Here is an 18,682-nt window from a genome sequence, read left to right as displayed (position 1 = left end):
CACAAAAGACAGCTTTCCAGGGCCATTTCAAAATATGCCAAACAAATATATTTTGGAGTAAAATATTTTTATTTCCTTCAGGGCCTGTTATCTGCCATGTGGTGCTAAGCCACAGTCAGGTTGGAAAGTATGCCATAGTATACTGCGTTAATTTAAAAAACCCAGTTAACGAGATTTTATGGTTTGTTGGGTATGATTTAACCCTTGCCTTTCATGGCCTCTAGCAGTTTCTAATCCTTCACTGAGTCTTTAATTAAAATATCATATTTTTAATTTCTGGAAATTCTATTTTTCCCCTAATTCTGCCTGGTTATTAGATTTGTTGGAAATAAAGCTCAAGTCACAAAGGAAATGAGCACTCAGAGAACTTCTCAGCAAGGCAAATTTTACTTCGTTTTTTTTTTTTTTTTTCAGACAGTGTCTCGTTCTATTGCCCAGGCTGGAGTGCAATGGTGTGATCTCGGCTCACTGCAAACTCCACCTCCCAGGTTCACGCCATTCTCCTGCCTCAGCCTCCCGAGTAGCTGGGACTACAGGTGCCCGCCACTGCACCCAGCTAATGTTTTGTATTTTTAGTAGAGACACAGTTTCACCATGTTAGCCAGGATGGTCTCGATCTCCTGACCTTGTGATCCACCCGCCTCGGCCTCCCAAAGTGCTGGGATTACAGGCATGAGCCACCGCACCCGGTCAAGGCAAAATTTTACTTCTATAGAAGGGTGCTACTGCATGCAAGGCAGAGGCAAGGGAGCACAGTGAACAAAGGAGAGCAGGCGTTTTTATCCCTAACGCAGACCCTGTTCCTGTGTCCTCCCCCCATTGTCTGGGGTCAGACCACACAATCTAAGCTAATTCCAATTGGCTAGTATTGACATCATCGAAGGAGGAAAGAGTGGCCACTTGACGGGAAGGACGGGTACATAGGTGACAGGACATGCTTGGATGTGTTTGGATGCAACAGAGATAGGGAGGGCTGATGAATGGACGGGTAAGATTACTTTCAGAATAGAACAAAGAATCAGGAACTGAAACCTTTGAAGAGAAACTGTTTGTACCTAACAGATTCTTGTTCAAAATTTGGTATCTTAGGCCAGGCGTGGTGGCTCACACCTGTAATCCCAGCACTTTGGGAGGCCGAGGTGGGCGGATCACCAGGTCAGGAGATTGAGACCATCCTGGCTAACATGGTGAAACCCTATCTCTACTAAAAATACAAAAAAAATTAGCCGGGCCTGGTGGCGGGTGCCTCTAGTCCCAGCTACTTGGGAGGCTGAGGCAGGAGAATGGCATGAACCTGGGAGGTGAGGCTTGCAGTGAGCTGAGATCATGCCACTGCACTCCAGCCTGAGCAACAGAGCTAGACTCCGTCTCAAAAAAAAAAAAAAAAAAAAAAAATTTGGTATATTATTGCCACAAAAACTCTCTTTTGCCAGTCTTATAATCCCTATTTTAACCACAATGCTTGTCAGTTGTGCCTAAACACCAAAAGGGAGAGGGGTATAACAAGCCGCATCTGACCTCACGTCCCACTGTAAACCAAAAATAAAAGTCTAAACCCCCAGCCATCTGAATGGACTCTTCCTGTCTGTAAAGGGCATTCCAAAGTTAACCTGAAACACTAGTTCAGGCCATGATGGGAAGGGGGTTCAGACATGCCTCATGATACCCTCCTCCCTTTTGGATTTACTGATAGAACAGGATCTTTAAGTTTGATAAGAAACATGTATAATCTATTCTCTCCGAACCTGGAGGCTTCACCTGCATCATAAAACCTTGGTCTCTACAATCCCTTATCTTAACCTGGACATTTCTAAGCCTTTAGACAGTAACTTAACTCTTTCAGCCAATTGCCAATCAGAAAATCTTTAAATCTACCTATGACCTAGAAGCCCTCCACCAGCTTCTAGTTGCCCTGCCTTTCTGGACTAAACCAGTGTACATCTTACATGTATTGAGTGATGTCTCATGTCTCCCTAAAATGTGTAAAGCCAAGTTGTGGCCCAACCACCATATTCTCAGGATCTCCTGAGGGCTGTGCCACAGGCCATTGGTCACTCATATTTGGCTCAGAATAAATCTCTTCAAATATTTTACAGAGTTTGACTCTATTCCTCAACATCATTATGGCTGGGAATTCAGTTTTTCAGGTTTGTCTGGGGTCCCCTTGGCCAAGAGGGGATCTATTCAGTCAGTTGGGGGACTTAGGATTTTATTTTTCGTTTACAAACTTCTAGTTAGGCTGACTTCTGACCACGGAGCTCTTAAAACATTTTTTTTCAAATCTATTATTACTAGATTTCATCCAGGACAAAGAGAAAGTAGGTCTGTCATTTAATTTGCATGGTTTTAAAACCAGCTTTTTCCAATAGTGCATGCAAATGAATTATTTTAGGCATTTCAAAGGACCCCCATTTTGACCACTGTTGCTTATGACTATCCCTGGGTTATGTGGGTCCATTTTCCTAGATATTTACAAGAGGACACCCCATTAGGTGTTGTACATAAACCCAGTTGGTGTCTCCAAGAAAGGCTGCCTCCTTAGAGAGTCTTTGGAGTTGGATGATTTGTTACCCCACGTTAAAAGAAAAGCTTCAGCCGAATTAAATTTTAAGGAGTTTAATTGAGCAAGGAACGGTTTGTGAATCAGGCAGCCCCCAGAATCACAGCAGATTCAGAGAGACTCCAGGGATGCCTCATGGTCAGAACAAATTTATAGACAAAAAAAGGGAAGTGACATACAGAAATCGCAGTGAGGTACAGAAACAGCTGGATTGGTTGCAGGTTGGTGTTTACCTTATTTGAACAGAGTTTGAACACTTAGCAGTCTATGAGTGGTTGAAGTATGGCTGCTGGGATTGGCCAAGACTCAGTTATTGTTACAGGCACATACTCCTAAGTTAGATTTTCAATCTTGTCTGCATTTTTTTTTTTCTTTTGAGACAGAGTCTCACTCTGTTGCCTAGACTGGAGTGCAGTGACACGATCTCGGCTCACCACAACCTCCGCCTCCCAGGCTCAAGCGATTCTTCTGCCTCAGCCTCCCGAGTAGCTGGGATTACAGGTGTGTGCCACCACGCCTAGCTAATTTTTGTACTTTTAGTAGAGATGGGGTCTCACCATATTGGCCGAGCTGGTCTCAAACTCCTGACCTCAAATGATTCACTGGCCTTGGCCTCCCAAAGTGCTGGGGTTACAGGTGTGAGCCACTGCAAACCAGCCTTGTCTGCCTATTAAGCTAGGTTACAGTTCGTCCACAAGGACTCAAATGTAGAAGTATGGAGTCCTTCTCAGGCCATATTTAGTTTGCTTTAACACCCATAATTTAGAGAGCTGAATCACTCAGGACTAAGCTCTGGGGAATGTTGTGGTTCAAAACATGCTGCTTGTGAGTGTAGCTCCTCAATATGTCACCAATGAGTTGGGTCCACTCTTTATGTGTCTTAGAAACTTGGAGTCCCTGGAGGGTCACAGAGGGCTCACTAGTGCTAGGTGACCAGGCTTCATGTGCATTTGCTGGCAGAGCAAGAGATTGCAGATGTTCCTCTGAGAGAGGAAACCCTGTAAGGCCACTAGATATCATGGACAAGAGTCCAACACCTTCACCATGTCTCTAATTATTTAGAGCACTCTCACAGTTCAGAGGGAACAAGAACCTTTCATCTTTAGAGTGAAGAATCCATTCACTCTCGTTAATTAGGAAAAATAGCTTCAAAAGAAGTTGGTCATAGGTGAAACACGTCCAATTTCCAAAATGAAAGGTCACAATGCAACAAGACCTCAGCTGAAAACGAAAGCAAACCACAGTTCTATGTGTTGGCAGAAAACAAAATCTTGATCCCCTGTCTTCAATCGGAAAGTCGGAGACAGAGACTTTCATTCTGAGAGAGTCAAAAGAGAAACAGCCCAAATTAAAATCTGGACTTAACCAAAGAAAGGGAGGTCCAGATTCAGAACTCACTTGCAATGCCAGATGGGACTTCTGAAGACAGAGACCACAGTGGATTTGTGCAGGTACTGAGCACCACTTCCAGAGAGAAACACCAGGTGGTCAGGGCTGAGTCACTCCAAATCCTACTGTGTCAGTTATGTTGATCCAAAGGAAAAAACTGAGGCAAAATTACATAAGTAGAGAGTTTTGTAGGGCCAAGTTTGAGGAAGGCAACCCGGGAGTGTGTATTCAGGGCAATTTGAATCCAATGTCCCAGGTTGCAGTCCTCAAACTTGGCCCAAATAAACTCTCTACTTGTATTAATTTTGCCTCAATTTTTTCCTCAATATTTCCAAAAAATATGTCATTTGTAGGCCAGGAGTGGTGGCTCACGCCTGTAATCTCAGCACTTTGGGAAGCTGAGGAGGGAGGATCACTTGAGTCTTAGAGTTTGAGACCAGCCTAGGTAACATAGTTAGACCCCGTTTCTACAAAAAAAATTTTTTTTAAATTAGCCAGGAGTGGTGGCACACACCTGTAGTCCCAGCTACTCAGGAGGCTGAGGAGGTGGGAGTATCACTTGAGCCTGGGAGGTCAAGGCTGCAGTGGGCTGAGATAATGCTACTCCACTCCAGCCTGGGCAACAAAGGGAGACCCTGTCTCAAAACACAAAAATAAAAAATTAAAAATCATACAAAAACCAAATGTCATTTGTGCAAAAGTCATTTTTACTCCAGCAGTTGGTCAAGTATGCTTTACAAACCCTGAGTGTTCTCTTTCCTGCACTGTTTCTTCATGTCTGCTTAGACTGTCTCTGGGGAAACACCTATAGATTTCATGGTTGCCATAACTGAGCACAAATTGAATGAAAGCTCTGCAGAGAGAATGGCAGTTATTGCATTAGGTAATGCGACCATTGCCCAGGACCATGTCAAATTGGGAAAAATAAAGGCTTTGAGAGAACTGAGCAATCCTACCAATACTCTTCTATTAAGACTTTTTTTTTTTTCACAATTTTGCAATTTAGGAAGAGCTATGAGTTCTTTCAGACTAGATGATCTCCTTGGCTTGGGATGTAAATTTAAGCAGAAAAGGTTCTGGTAAAGAAGCCAAAGAGGATATTTCAACAAAGCCAAGCATGGTGGCACAGGCCTATAGTCTCAGCTACTCTGCTTTTGGAAGGCAGGAGAATTGCTGGAGCCTAGGAGTTTGAAGCTAGCCTGGGAAACATAGTGAGACTCCCATCTCAAAAACAAAACAAGACAAAACAAAAACAAAAAACAAAGGGCCGGGTGTAGTGGCTTATGCCTGTAATCCCAGCACTTTGGGAGGCTGAGGCAGGTGGGTCACCTGAAGTTAGCAGCTCGAAACCAGCCTGGACAACATGGTGAAACCCTGTCTCTACTAAAAATACAAAAAAATTAGCCAGGCATGGTGTCACATCCCTGTAGTCCCAGCTACTCGGGAGGCTGAGGTAGGAGAATCGCTTGAACCTGTGAGGCAGAGGTTGTGGTGAGCTGAGATCATGCCTGGGCAACAAGAGCAAAACTCCACCTCAAAAAAAAAAAAAAAAAAAAAAATTAGCCAGGCATGGGGCTGGGCACCTGTAATCCCAGCTACTCAGGAGGTTGAGGCAGGAGAATTGCTTGAACCTGGGAGGCAGAGGTTGCAGTGAGCCAAGATTGCACCATTGTAGTCCAGCCTGGGTGACAAGAGAGTAACTCCGTCTCAGAAAAAAAAAAAAAAAAAGACTGGGCATGGTGGCTCACACCTGTAATCCCAGCACTTTGGGAGGCTAAGGTGGTTGGATCACTTGAGGTCAGGAGTTCAAGACCAGCCTGACCGATATGGTGAAACTGTCTCTACTGAAAATACAAAAATTAGCCAGGCATACTGGCACATGCCTGTAATCCCAGCTACTCGGGAAGCTGAGGCAGGAGAATTGCATGAACCCAGGAGATGGAGGTTGCAGTGAGCCAGGGTCATGCCACTGCATTCCAGCCTGGGTGACAAAAGACTCCATCTCAAAAAAAAAAAAAAAAAGAATGCACCTGTTCCTTCTCAAGGACCCCAGAGCTCCAGGGGCCCAGTCAGCCATTATGCAGTTAGCTGATATGTGACACAGAATCTGTGACATGGTTTGGCTCTGTCCCCACCCAAATATCATCCTCGATTGTAGTTCTCATAATCCCCACGTGTCGTGGGAGGGACCCGGCAGGAGGTAATTTAATCATGGGAGTGTTTACCCTCAGGCTGTTCTTGTGATAGTGAGTGAGTTCTCATGAGATCTGATGGTTTTATAAGGGGCTTTCCCGCTTTTGCTCTGTACTTCTCCTTGCTGCCACCTTGTGCAGAAGGACGTGTTTGCTTCCCCTTCCGACATGATTGTAAGTTTCCCGAGGCCTCCCAGCCCTGTGGAACTGTGAGTCAATTAAACCTCTTTCCTTACTAAATTACCCAGTCTCGGGTATGTCTTTATTAGCAGCATAAGTACAGACTAATACAATCCATTTTCATCCAACTGGCCCTGGACCCAGAGCTGCTGAGGCACTAAAGCATGATACAACTGTCAAGTGATTTAGGCTGACTCGATATACTCAACTTGCTTTTCTGCTTTCACCATCATCAATGTGGAGGGTTGTTTCTGTTCTGATTACTGGATCGTACTTTTTGGTAACTTTTCCAAGTTTAAAGAAAAAGCAATTGTCTTTGGCCCTACGTAACTTCTGACATATTTAATGGCAGAGGCTCTTAGTTCCTTCTTCTCTCCCCATCGTCTCACCAGAGCTCAGCTCCTACCTCTTTTGAGTATCTCCTGGGGTTACTCAGAACCCTGGAGTGGGCCCTTGCCCTCTGTTTTGCTGCTCAGCAGCTGACCCTCTTGCTGTGTTGGGGATCAAACTTTCTCTCCCGTGGCAAAGTGCGGGAGGTAGGACCCGGGAGAGGGGAGGCGCCTACCACATTCCCAAGGCAGCCTGGAGCACAGAGTTGGGGGAAGTAGGGAAAGTAGGAAACCTAGCGTCTACCAAGAGGCCACAGATCCTCACCCTGGGGCTGCCCATCCACAAAGCTGGGAAGGTGGAGGTTTTTTGGAGGCCACTTGCCAGCCAGGGCCTGTGGAGCTGCAGCTGATAGGCAGCCTTGTGGGGGTCGGAGGACCTGGAATCAGCTCACCGATGAGGGTGTGGGTGAGGGTGTGGGTGAGGGTGTGGGATTGCAGTGCAGAGGACTACCAAGGGGCTGAAAGAGGGCTTTAAGGGACTCTGTCGCCTGGGGAGAAAGGCTCCTGCCCTCAGCTCTTGGGTGTCAGTAGCTGTCAGGCTTTTCTGCTGGGATTTAGGAGGGGGTCGGGGGCTGGGGCTTCTGGGGCCCAAGGGAGGACATGGGGCTCACTGCTGTGGATGGTTCCACGCAGAGACTCAGAAGCACCTCTGCCTTCAGGGGGAATGCGAGGCCGGTGTTGCCTCACATTCCCAGTGTTGCCGAAGCTCCTGTTCCTCCTTCCCTTGTCCTGTCAGAAGAGGCTCCACGGCAGGAGCTACGGCCAGGTAGTACCTGCTGTCCAAGTGACGCCTCCCTGCCTTTCTCCGCAGATGCCACCGACTCTTCAGGTTCCCTTCCACCCCTTTTCTCTCCCCCTGCCCCTAGTGCCTCTTTCTCTCTCTCAGGATCAGCTAAGCATGTGTCCCACACGGCTGTCTCAGGTTCTACCCACAGGGCTGCACTGGCTTGAGGGGCAGAAGGATCTCAGGGCTCAGAGGAGCTCAGCCCCGGCCTGGGCTGGTCAACTCCCCTCCCCAGCCCACCCTGTGCTCCCCACTAGGCTGTGCTCTCCCTCCTGCACCCAGCCTTGCTGGGCTCCCTTCTAGCGGGGACCTTTTCTGCATGAATCCTATCACCACCTGTCGTTCACCTTCACCAGCTCTGTGTTTGCAGGACCACCTTGTGGACACCGGCCTGTTTCCTGAGAAGCTGAGGAATGGTGTGCTGGAGTACAGCAGAGACAAGGAGGCCATAACTCTGGCTGGCACGGCCCATCAGGGGAGCAGCCCACCCTGTGTCCTCCAGGAGACCTCCCTGTGATAGTGACTCAGGACTCCGCCTCTGTCCTCACTGTGCCAGGCACTCCCCCTCAACCCAAGTCCTCTGTCTCTGGACCAAGTAGAGCTGTCTCAGTACAGGGGTGAGCCGGCGGGCAGGCCAGGGGCTTTCCTTGACCATCGACAAGCTATTCTAGAGTTGATGTTCTCATAATTTTTGTTCTCAGAACCCCTTTACATTCTTAAAAAAAAGTAGGGCCCTGAAGAGCTTTTGCTTATGTGAGTTATATCTATCCATAACCATCACATTATAAATTAAAATAGAGAATTTTTAAAATATTTATTTAAAAATAACACTAATTGATGAATCCATTTTATGTGAACATATATAAAATTTTTATGCAATATTATTGTTTTCCATATAAGAAGAAAATATTTAGTGAGAATGGTAGTGCTTTTCAGTTTTCGAAAATATCTTTAATGTCTGTTGTAATAGACAGCTGGAGTCTCTTATCTGCTTCTTCACTCCATTTGTTGCAATATCACATGTCATGTGGCTCCTGGAAAATTCCACTACACTCTTGAGAGAGTGAGAGTAAAAAATATAAGTAACTTATTTTTTGTTTGTTTGTTTGAGAGAGGGTCTCACTCCTGTTGCCCAAGCTGGAGTGCTGTGGTGAGAAGTGGTAAGAACATGGAGTCTTTCTCTTTCACCTAGGCTGGAGTGCAGTGGTACGATCTCGGCTCACCGCAACTTTTGCCTCTGGGGTTCAAGCGATTCTCCTGCCTCAGCCTCCTGAGTAGCTGGAACTACAGATGCCCACCACCATGTCCAGCTAATTGTTCTGTATTTTTGGTAGAGACGGGGTTTCACCTATTGCCCAGGCTGGGCTCAAACTCCTGACCTCAAGCGATCTGCCCTCCTCAGCCTCCCAAAGTGTTGGGATTACAGGCGTGAGCCACCATGCCCACCTTGTTTTGTTTTTTTGAGACGGAGTCTCGCTCTGTCGCCCAGGCTAGAGTGCAGTGGTGTGATTTTGGCTCACTGCAACCTCTGCCTCCTGGGTTCAAGCGATTCTCATGCCTCAGCCTCCCAGTAGCTGGGATTACAGCTGCCACATCCGGCCAATTTTTCTATTTTTAGTAGAGACAGGGTTTTGCCACATTGCCTAGGCTGGTTTTGAACTCCTGGGTTCAAGAGATCCACTCGCCTCTGCCTTCCAAAGTGCTGGATTACAGGTGCGAGCCACTGTGTGCGGCCTAAAATTATAAAACTATCAAAGTAGTTTTGGCCACTTACAGCACCTTAAGGGCCTCAGAGACTCCCAGGGTTCCTAGACCATACTTTGAATACCTCTGAGCTGGAGCAGGAGTTAGCAAACTTCTATTAAGGGCCAGAAAGTAAATATTTTAGGCTTTTCAGTCTCTAGTGCAGCTATTTGACTCTGCAATGCTATCAGAAAGGCAGCCATAAATAACATGTAAACACTTGGGTGTGGATGTGTTCCAATAAAACTTTATTTACAAAAATACACGGGGGGCTGGGTTTGGCCTACTGGCCATAGTTTGCCTACCTTGATCTAGAATAGAATAAGCGTTTAGGGGCCCTGGGTTTAGAGCTCATGCCAAAAAAGGGAGAGGACAGTGCCACCTGACTCACCCTAGCCAGGCTCCTCCCAGAGGAAGAGAAAAAGAGTCTCAGAGAAGGCTAGATCCTCTACTTCTCCAGTTCCCAATTTGGTAAAATCCAGTGTCCACTGTATTACTTAGAAATCACCGGGCCAGGTCTGCTTCTCCCACAGCCCCATCTTTTTTTTTTTTTTTTGGAGACGGAGTCTTGCTCTGTCGCCCAGGCTGGGGTGCAGTGGCCGGATCTCAGCTCACTGCAAGCTCCGCCTCCGGGGTTTACGCCATTCTCCTGCCTCAGCCTCCCGAGTAACTGGGACTACAGGTGCCTGCCACCTCGCCCGGCTAGTTTTTTTTCTTGTATTTTTTAGTAGAGATGGGGTTTCACCGTGTTAGCCAGGATGGTCTCGATCTCCTGACCTTGTGATCCACCCGTCTCGGCCTCCCAAAGTGCTGAGATTATAGGCTTGAGCCACCGCGCCCGGCCCTTTTTTTTTTTTAGATGGAGTTTCACTCTTGTCACCCAGGCTGGAGTGCAATGGCATGATCTCAGCTCAATGCAACCTCTACCTCCTGGGATCAAGCAATTCTCCTGCCTCAGCCTCCCGAGCAGCTGGGATTATAGGTATGTGCCACCATGCCCAGCTAATTTCATATTTTTAGTAGAGACATATTTCCATGCCCAGCTAATTTCATATTTTTAGTAGAGAGAGGGTTTCACCACGTTGGTCAGGCTGGTCTTGAACTCCTGACCTCAGATGATCTGCCCCCTTGGCCTCCCAAAGTGCTGGGATTACAGGCATCAGCCCCATTGAAGCCTCCACCCTGCCATCCTGTTCCTCAGAAAGCACATGCTCTGTGGAGGGAGCCAGCAGGGAAGTCTTGTTCCCCACCTCTACCTCCATCCCAGTCCCAAGTCCTGGGGATGGGGCAGGTGGTACAGGAAGACCAAGTGGGCCAGGCCAGTCCCCTGTGGAGCAGCTGAGCCTCCAACTCCTGAGCCAGGCCACCCTAGTGTCATTTGTCATCCATACTCAAATGTTTTCATCCATATTTTCTTTTACTTCTTTTTTTTGTTTTCTTTTTTTTCCTAGATGGAGTCTTTCTCTTCGCCCAGGCTGGAGTGCAGTGGCGCGATCTTGGCTCACTGCAATCTGCCTCCCGGGTTCAAGCAATTCTCCTGCCTCAGCCTCCCAAGTAGCTAGGATTACAGGTGCCCACCATGACATCTGGCAAATTTTTGTATTTTTAGTAGAGAAGGGTTTTCATCATGTTGGCAAGGCTGGTCTCGAACTCCTGACCTCATGATCTGCCCGCCTTGGCCTCCCAAAGTGCTGGGATTACAGGCATGAGCCACCAAACTGGGCCGTGTTTTTCTTTCTCGCTGCAGAGACAAAGGGGCTACTCCTGGTTCTGGTTCATTGGCGAATCCAAGTCCTGACATGTCTCAAGGGCATTACTGTGCTTGTCAGGGAGGGAGGGCCCAGTCCATCCTCTGGTTATTCCCATCCATCCCCTTGGCTCACCCTGCCCTCTTCCAGGCCTCTTTGCTTGCTGGCCTGACGGGGCTGGGTCTCCGTGGCTGGAGGAGATGGCCTCTGCCCCGCCCCCCACGACTGTCCTGGGCACAAATGAGAACAGCTCTGCCTGGAAAGGGCCCAAGACAGCCTGAGACACTTGTTGTGATGGGACCCGCCTCCTGCGGCCCTCCACCTGCGTCATCCTTCCTGTGCCCTCCTTGTCTCCACCAGGGTCATGCAGTCACTCCAGAGGGCTCTAATGTTACTAAGCAAAGGCCTGAGTCTGAGCAGGGCAGGGTGGGGCAAGCTCCAACCCAAAGTCTACTCTATCATCAGGGGAAGTTCTATGCTATCTGAAGAACCCCGACACACACCCCAAGCCAATTTCCCTTCACCCCCAGGACAACAGTGTGCCACCAACTGAGGAGGAAATGTATCTGCTTCTCTTCCTACCACCCCTGTGAACTCAACCAGGAAGATACTGCTGTTTGGCTTTAAAAATAGTACATTCTAGCTGGACTTTTATGGTCTTGTGAAGAACACTGTGCTCATGCCCTCCCACACCTGGCCTCTGCCCCTGCCTGGCCCTGTCCAGCTGCCCACATCAGCTCTGCACAAGTTTTCCAGGGTCCCTCTGCAGAGACTTGGTTCAAGGCAGATTTATGAGTTCAGCCTTGGCCGAGGCATTCTCCCCATGGCTCCCGGCCACATTCCAGCTGTTCTCCCACATCCCAGGCAGCTCGGGGCTGGGATGTTTTGTGTCTCTTTTTCTACCTCTACCACAACTGGCTCAGTTGCACCTCCAGCCCTATTTCAGTTCTGCCCTGGCCAGCCCTATGGAGGTACAGGGTCCTGTCATGCCAGAACCCAGACCCTAACCATTCCCAGCCTGCCTAGAGCTCACTTACATTCATGATGACAACAATGGTGTGTGTCTAAGGATAACCTTGTTGGGACTCTAGTTGGTCATGCCCATCCCCTCTCACTCTGAAGGGCTGATATTTAACCGAAAGGTAATTTGTTCCCTGTCTGGACTTCAGGTGCCAGGTTTGAGGCTATATCTGATCTGGAAAATTATTTTCAGTGTGTGTAGATTCTATGATTAGTTCTCAAGTTATTTCTTTAGGGCCAGAGATGATGCCTGCAATCCCAGCACTTTAGGAGGCTGAGGTGGGAGGATCACTTGAGGCCAGGGGTTCAAGGCCAGCCTAGGCAACATATCAAGACCCCATCTCTACATAAAAAGAAGAAGAAAAGAGTGGAAGAGTGCAGGAGCCAAGAGAGAGAGAAAGTGTAGTGGTGAGGGGCAGCTTCTGGAGAGGCCCATACTACAGATACTACAGAGGCAGGAATCCTGAATTCCTCACTATCTCTCTAACATCAGGTAAGCATCTCATGATGCAATTAGAAAGCACATTCCCTTCTTCAGTTTTCTTCTGGCTGTGTGACCCAGCCCAGATCTGTTTACACTTGCAGCTACCAAGAGCCTATCTGGTCACCTGGCTTTCCCATCAGCACCTGGGGCTGGTGCCATCCCAGGCCCCTCCCTCTGCACCTGTCTTCGTTATCTGCAGAGGGTTTGTAGAAACCTTAGGGGAAGAAAGTTAGGGTGGTTCCCTAGCTCAACTTTGAGCCCAATTATACCTCTTTCTCTCCCACTTCCCAGTAGCTGTCACAGAAGAGCCATGGGGAAGTCCCCTCTTGGAGACCAAGGAGGAGGCTCTCCATCCTATGCCCCTCTGGGTACTGTTCGTCACAGAAGTGCTACTGCTTCTCTTGGTCTGCATGCTGGAACTTGGGAGCTGAGTCTGAATCAAGTCTGATGGCTGAGAATCAGAGTGAAGACTGGTAGGGGCTGGTAGAAAATCCAGCTCCCTAAGCATGAATCACAGTCTAGGAGAAAAGGCAAGTGTGATAATTATTTGTCACCAAGAGCTAGTGAGAGTGGCGTGGCAGAAAAGAGAGCATCTGCCTCTCCAGGGACTTGGGATCCCACCTCTACGTCTCTTGTTCTTTGGCTGGCGGTGCTTGCTGTGGTGGAGTCAAGATCAGAGTACCCCAGGCCTCCAGCATAGAGACGAGATCGCATCGGCCACTTCTGCAAGACACAGATTGAGAAGTGAGAAATGCTGCTCTTGCAGCCCGTCATAGTCCAGGATCCTTGACACCCAAAACCCAGCCTTCTCCAGCATCCCTCCCTGATACCTTCCCCAGCCATCACTGATCTGATCAGGGTCATCTTCATGTACAGCCCCACACATTTTCCTGATCACCCAGAGCCTGGATGAGAGACACAGGAGGAGCCATCTAAGGAGGGAGAGGGCCCCAAAAATAGCAGCCCTCTGTTGGGAGGGAGGTGAACAGAAGATCAGGTGGCCTGGGCAGAGCTGGCAACAGCCAGAGGCTGGGCAATGGGCAGAGCAGCAGAGCCAGGAAAAACTCCAAGCCGGGCCCTCCAAGGATTGCCCATCTTTCCAGCAGAAGCATGAGCAGTCCCAGAATGCACCAGGTTGACTGCCCTGAGGTCGCCCTCCTCTTCACAGCCTCTCCACCTGGGGGCTGAGGGAGCTGCTTCCTGGCCAACTGCTCCACCCTGTGGATGTGCTGGAGTGCTGGACCTAACCGGGCCCTCCTTGGTTCATCCTTCAGCTTAGCTGTTGATCACCTACTACAAGCAAGGGCCTTGCCTTGGTCACTATTTTACAGCTAAGGAAACTACTATACCACGCCAGGACCCTGCACCACCACTGACATTTCAGAGTTCCCCCACTTAGTCTCAAATTCGCACATTTTAGCTATATTTGCATTGAAGGAAAAAAATCAAGTTTCAAGACATTTCAGAACTATGACATTTAGGGGAAAGAGATGGTGAAAAGTATCATAAAAATAAAGTTGAGAGGTGAGAGGATCACTTGAGCTTAGAGTTTGAGACCAGCCTGTGGAACAAAGTGAGACACCGTCTCTACAAAAAAAAAAAAAAAAGAAGGCCAGGTGTGGTGGCATGCGCTTGTAGTCCCAGCTACTGGGGAAGCTGAGGTGGGAGGATTCCTTGAGCCCAGGAGTTTGAGGTTACAGTAAGCTATGATTGCACTACTGCACTCTAGCATGGGTGACAGTGAGACCCTGTCCCAAAAATAAGTAAGTAAATAAATAAATAGCCGGGTGCGGTGGCTCACACTTGTAATCCCAGCACTTTGGGAGGCCGAAGTGGGTGGATCACCTGAGGTCGGGAGTTTGAGACCAACCTAGGAAACGTGGTGAAATGCTGTCTCTACTGAAAATACAAAAATTAGCTGGGTGTGGTGGTGCATGCCTATAATCCCACCTACTCAGGAGGCTGAGGCAGGAGAATCACTTGAACCGGGAGGCTGAGGTTGCAGTAAGCCGAGATTGCACCACTGCACTCCAGCCTTAGCAACAGAGTGAAACTCTGTCTCAAAAAAAAATAGTAAATAAATAAATAAATAAGTTGATACCACTGCAATGTTATCCTCAGAGGACAAAGATGACCCTTCCTTTTTAACACAGTGCACTCTTCACTTCCTTATGGCGCTGTCCCTGTAGTCTGTTTAGTGGCTATGAGCATGGGGTCTGAAGTCAGACACCCCTGGGTTCAAACAGCATTCAGCCTCATAACCTCCCTAAGCTCAGTTTCCTCATCTGTAAAGTAATCCTCATTTGGCTTTTGCATGGATTAAAAGACAAAAATACACTAACGTACTTAACCCAGCTCCTGGCCTATCTTTAGCACTCAACTGTTAGCTGTTATTGCAAAGATGATTAATGTTCATTAGACTTTCCATTTTGTACCTTGGAAGAGAAGTAAGGCTCATGTTAGCTTCTATTTTACATGTAATAAAACTGAGGTTGAGAAAAGCTAGGTTGCAGTCTGGCAAGCGGTGCACACCTTCCCTGTACTGCTCCCTGCTAACTCCCCCAGCTTGGTTGCTTCTAGAATGATGGTCCCTCAGACCATTGTTCTCCTGGAGGGCAGATCTCTCCTGCAACAGGGCCCAGAAAGCACCAAGGCAGGCACAATGGGGTGAAGCTGCATGGGGATCTAGGACTCTCCTTGGTACAATTTCCTTTCCTAGGACCCAGACTTGGAACCTGCTCTTTTTTTCCCCATGACTCTAAGAACCCCAGAGTCTTTCCCTCCTCTTCAAGGAGGTACATTCCCATGAAGTCATTTCCAGCCACCACCCCATGAGAAACCCAGGGTCAGCGCAGCCCCAAGGGCCAGCCTTGGCTCCTCTCTCTCTCTGAGACAGCAGAAGAAATTGGCCCCGATGTCAGTTCTGCGCAAGGCAGGGAGCCCAAGGCCAAAGTCCCCCTCATTCCAATCCCTTTCTCCAAGGCCCTGGGCATTAAGATCTGCCTCTCAAGTCCCAGGGCTTGTGACCTACCTTGAGAGGGTGCAAGTAGCGGAGTCCACGCAGGAAGGGTGGCCAGGCGGGGCCAGGCAACTCGTGGCCGAGCGTGCGGGTGAGGTGGGCTATGTAGCTGGCGGCGAGCACCAGCACGTCCAACTTGGAGAGCTTGGTGTCGGGCGGCACGGCAGGCAGAGCAGCCTGCAAGGCCAAGAAGGCCTGGCGCAGCGTCCTGACCCGGCTCCGCTCCCGCGCGGCGTTCTCAGGACAGGCCTCGCTCTGCACAAAGGGCCCCAGTGAGTGTGTGTGACTTGGACTCCCAACTGCCCTGACTTCTGAGAGCATTTGAGTGAAAGGTCTCCTGCCAGAGTAGGAGGGTGTCTAACAGCAGGCACCAGAGGGCCTCTGCCCTCCTTTGTCATCTTCAGCCCTGCCCTGTTTCACAACTGAGGAAGTTGAGGGAAGGCCTGGGCAGGGGTCAGATGGCTGCAGGATGGCAGAGCTTGGCTCAGAACCCAGAGTCCTGTGTTCTCTCTACTACTCCACTCATGCCTCCTCAGAGCCTTTGTCCTAAGCCCAATCTGAATCCTGCTTATCAGGGTGCGCTGGGGCCAGGGGCAGTTCAGAGACACACCCTGTTTGGGAGGGCTGACCCTTGACCTAGCCAGGTCCTGAGACGACGAGGCTGCTGTGAGAAAGAGGAAAGACACAGAACTGGGGTCAAAGCACAAGGCTGAAGTCCCAGTCCTACCAGTGGCTGCTGCTCAGTGACCTTGGGAAATTCACGTCCCTCTTCCTGGCTTCAGTTTCCTCAAGAGAAGTGAGTGAGTGCAGCTCAGAGAGCTCTGATCTATACCATCCACCCAAAGCATGACACCTTGGAGTCTAAGGGGCCAGTGTCCCCTCTCTTGGGCAGGAACGGTAATACTGAGTGAGGCTCTGCCATCGGAGGTGGCATCTCCCCACCCTCCAACCCCTTCCTCCCCTGGACCCCTCTGCAGGTCCAGGATTTCCTTACCCTGCCAAGAGCCAGGCCCCCAGCCCTGGTCCCTCGAGGGCCAGGGGTAGCTCTGCTCCATCTCTGATTGCTCCAGCTTCTTTCTTCCCACGGGTCCTGCCTTGTCCTGCTGAGGCGGCTCCTCTTCCTGTCAGCGCCTGGCAGCAACCGTGCTTTGGCCTGAGTCTGGCTGTGGCCCACCCCTGGCATGGCTGGCGGCCCTCTGGCCTTCCTCTGTGACATGCCACCCCACTGGGTTATGGGGCTGCAGCCCACAGAGCAGAAACACAGTGCCTGAGGAGGCCCTGGACTCAAGCTAGCTGGCTTAGGCTGGTCATCCAGCCAGTAATGTCTACATCCGAGGAAGCAGGCGCCAACTCAGTCCTGTGTGCTCCCTGCTCTGGGAAAACCGCCCACCAGGCACAGCCCCCGCGAAAAGCCTCCGCCTGCCTCCCAACCCGGCTGAGAGGTGGGGGTGCTGGATGCTGGGAGTGGCCAAGCCTTGGGAGGAGGCCCATGCTGAAGAAAGCAGGAGGATAGTGGGGAAGGGAGCTCCTTTCCGGCCATGCCTAACCTCAACAGTGGTCCTATGGTGGACCTGTGACTTCAGCTTTGGAGCTCTGGTCCATGGAGAAGACTTGAACCTCCTTCCTCTGCCAGAAGGCTGCCTGCATACATCCCTGAAAGGCCTTTCCTCCCCCGCCAATGAACGTGACATTCCAGCCACAGTGTGTGATTTGCCATGCCCTAAATATGCCTCCGATTTCTACTGTGTGTTTACATTTACCTTTCCATGCCCCAGAATACCTTCCTCCAGCTCCACCAGGAGGTACTGCCCATTCTTCAGGTCTCCGCCTTTCATTCATGAAGACTTCTTCAAATCCCGCAGGCCCAGAGCCCATGGGTTCCTGTGTGATTGGTAGGACCACAGCCTGGCTAGTTTCCCAACAGTTCAATGTTCATAGATTACTGTGTGCCAGGCACTGTGCTAAGCATCTTATTTATTTATCAGAGCAACCTTTTAATAAAAAAAGAGACTCAGTTTAGATGTGTGGGAACTGAGATATTGGGAAGTGAAATAACTTGCCCAATGTCAAACATCTGTTAAGTGGTGGGGTGGGATGAAAACCCAAGCCGTCAGTTGGACTTGGAAGGCTACCCCTCACCTGATGTTAGCCTGCCTCCCATAGGTTACTCACACGTCTGTCCCTGTGCTAGACATGAGGTCTCTGAAGGCAAGGACCATGGCATTCCTGAGTTGCATCACATCCTCCAAGAGCTAGTTAGGAGAAGGTGGGCTGAAGGAATCGCGAATCTGCCACAGCAGCCCCTTCTGTCTTTCAAGGACCTCTGCCTGTAGCCGAATCCAGTCTGCATGTCCCTTGTCCCCCATTCTTGAACCCCAGGGGAGATCAAATAAGTGAAGAGAAAGTAAAAAGGTGGATGTACAGTGAGAAAGATATGCAGCCCATCACAGAGAAAGGGAAAAAGAGGCCAGGTGTGGTGGCTCACGCCTATAATCCCAGCACTTTGGGAAGCGGAGGCAGGCAGATCATGAGGTCAAGAGATGGAGACCATCCTGGCCAACTTGATGAAACTCTGTCTTTACTAAAAATACAAAAAATTAGCTGGCTGTGGTGGCGCGTGCCTGTAGTCCCAGCTACTTGGGAGGCTGAGGCCAGAGAATTGCTTGAACCGGAGAGGCAGAGGTTGCAGTGAGCTGAGATCGCACAACCACATTCCAGCCTGGGTGACAGAGCAAGACATCGAAAGAAAAGAGAAGAGAAGGGAAGAGAAGAGAAGAGAAGAGAAAAAAGAAAGATCAGTAGAAACAACCTGCATGTCCATCAGTAGGGAAGTCATTAAATAAATTTTGGCATCTCCATACTATGAAATAATGTACAGGAATAAAAATAATGACAGACCTTTGTTAAATGACATGAAAAACTCTTCAAAACATATAGTTGTGAAAAAAGCTAGTTGTAGATCAATATATACAGTAAGATCCCAGCCGCATAAAAAAAAAAATACACCAAAAAATAAAAAACAGAAATGTAAAGTTTTTTGTGCTTATATGAACATATGAAAAAGGAGATGGAAAAGATGTGCATCAGGCCGGGTGCGGTGGCTCACACCCATAATTCCAGCACTTTGGGAGGCAGAGGCAGGTGGATCACCTGAGGTCAGGAGTTCAAAACTAG

General features: G+C 49.1%; 1 protein-coding gene across 2 annotated transcripts; it reads right to left on the bottom strand.

The window, feature by feature from the left end:
* Positions 1 to 12,935: 12,935 nt before the first annotated feature.
* On the bottom strand, positions 12,936 to 16,780 carry TCF23 (transcription factor 23). Of its 2 annotated transcripts, XR_003115363.1 has the most exons (4): positions 16,503 to 16,780; positions 15,521 to 15,763; positions 14,836 to 14,924; positions 13,111 to 13,212 (listed from the first exon to the last, which is right to left on the bottom strand). XR_003115363.1 is itself a non-coding variant. In XM_025354806.1 (3 exons), exons 1-3 carry the CDS (start codon positions 16,722 to 16,724, stop codon positions 13,033 to 13,035), a joined length of 645 nt encoding a protein of 214 aa, XP_025210591.1. In that variant the 5' UTR covers positions 16,725 to 16,780; the 3' UTR covers positions 12,936 to 13,032. The 2 variants fall into 2 exon arrangements, 1 of the variants encoding a protein (XP_025210591.1); XM_025354806.1 differs by lacking the exon at positions 14,836 to 14,924 and having other exon boundaries at positions 12,936 to 13,212.
* Positions 16,781 to 18,682: the final 1,902 nt, after the last annotated feature.

The sequence above is a fragment of the Theropithecus gelada genome, chromosome 13 (genome assembly GCF_003255815.1).
Source record: "Theropithecus gelada isolate Dixy chromosome 13, Tgel_1.0, whole genome shotgun sequence".
NCBI classification, from domain to species: Eukaryota; Metazoa; Chordata; class Mammalia; order Primates; family Cercopithecidae; genus Theropithecus; species Theropithecus gelada.
Note: the sequence above shows the minus strand (reverse complement) of the source record. Positions and strands in the feature narration are given on the sequence as shown.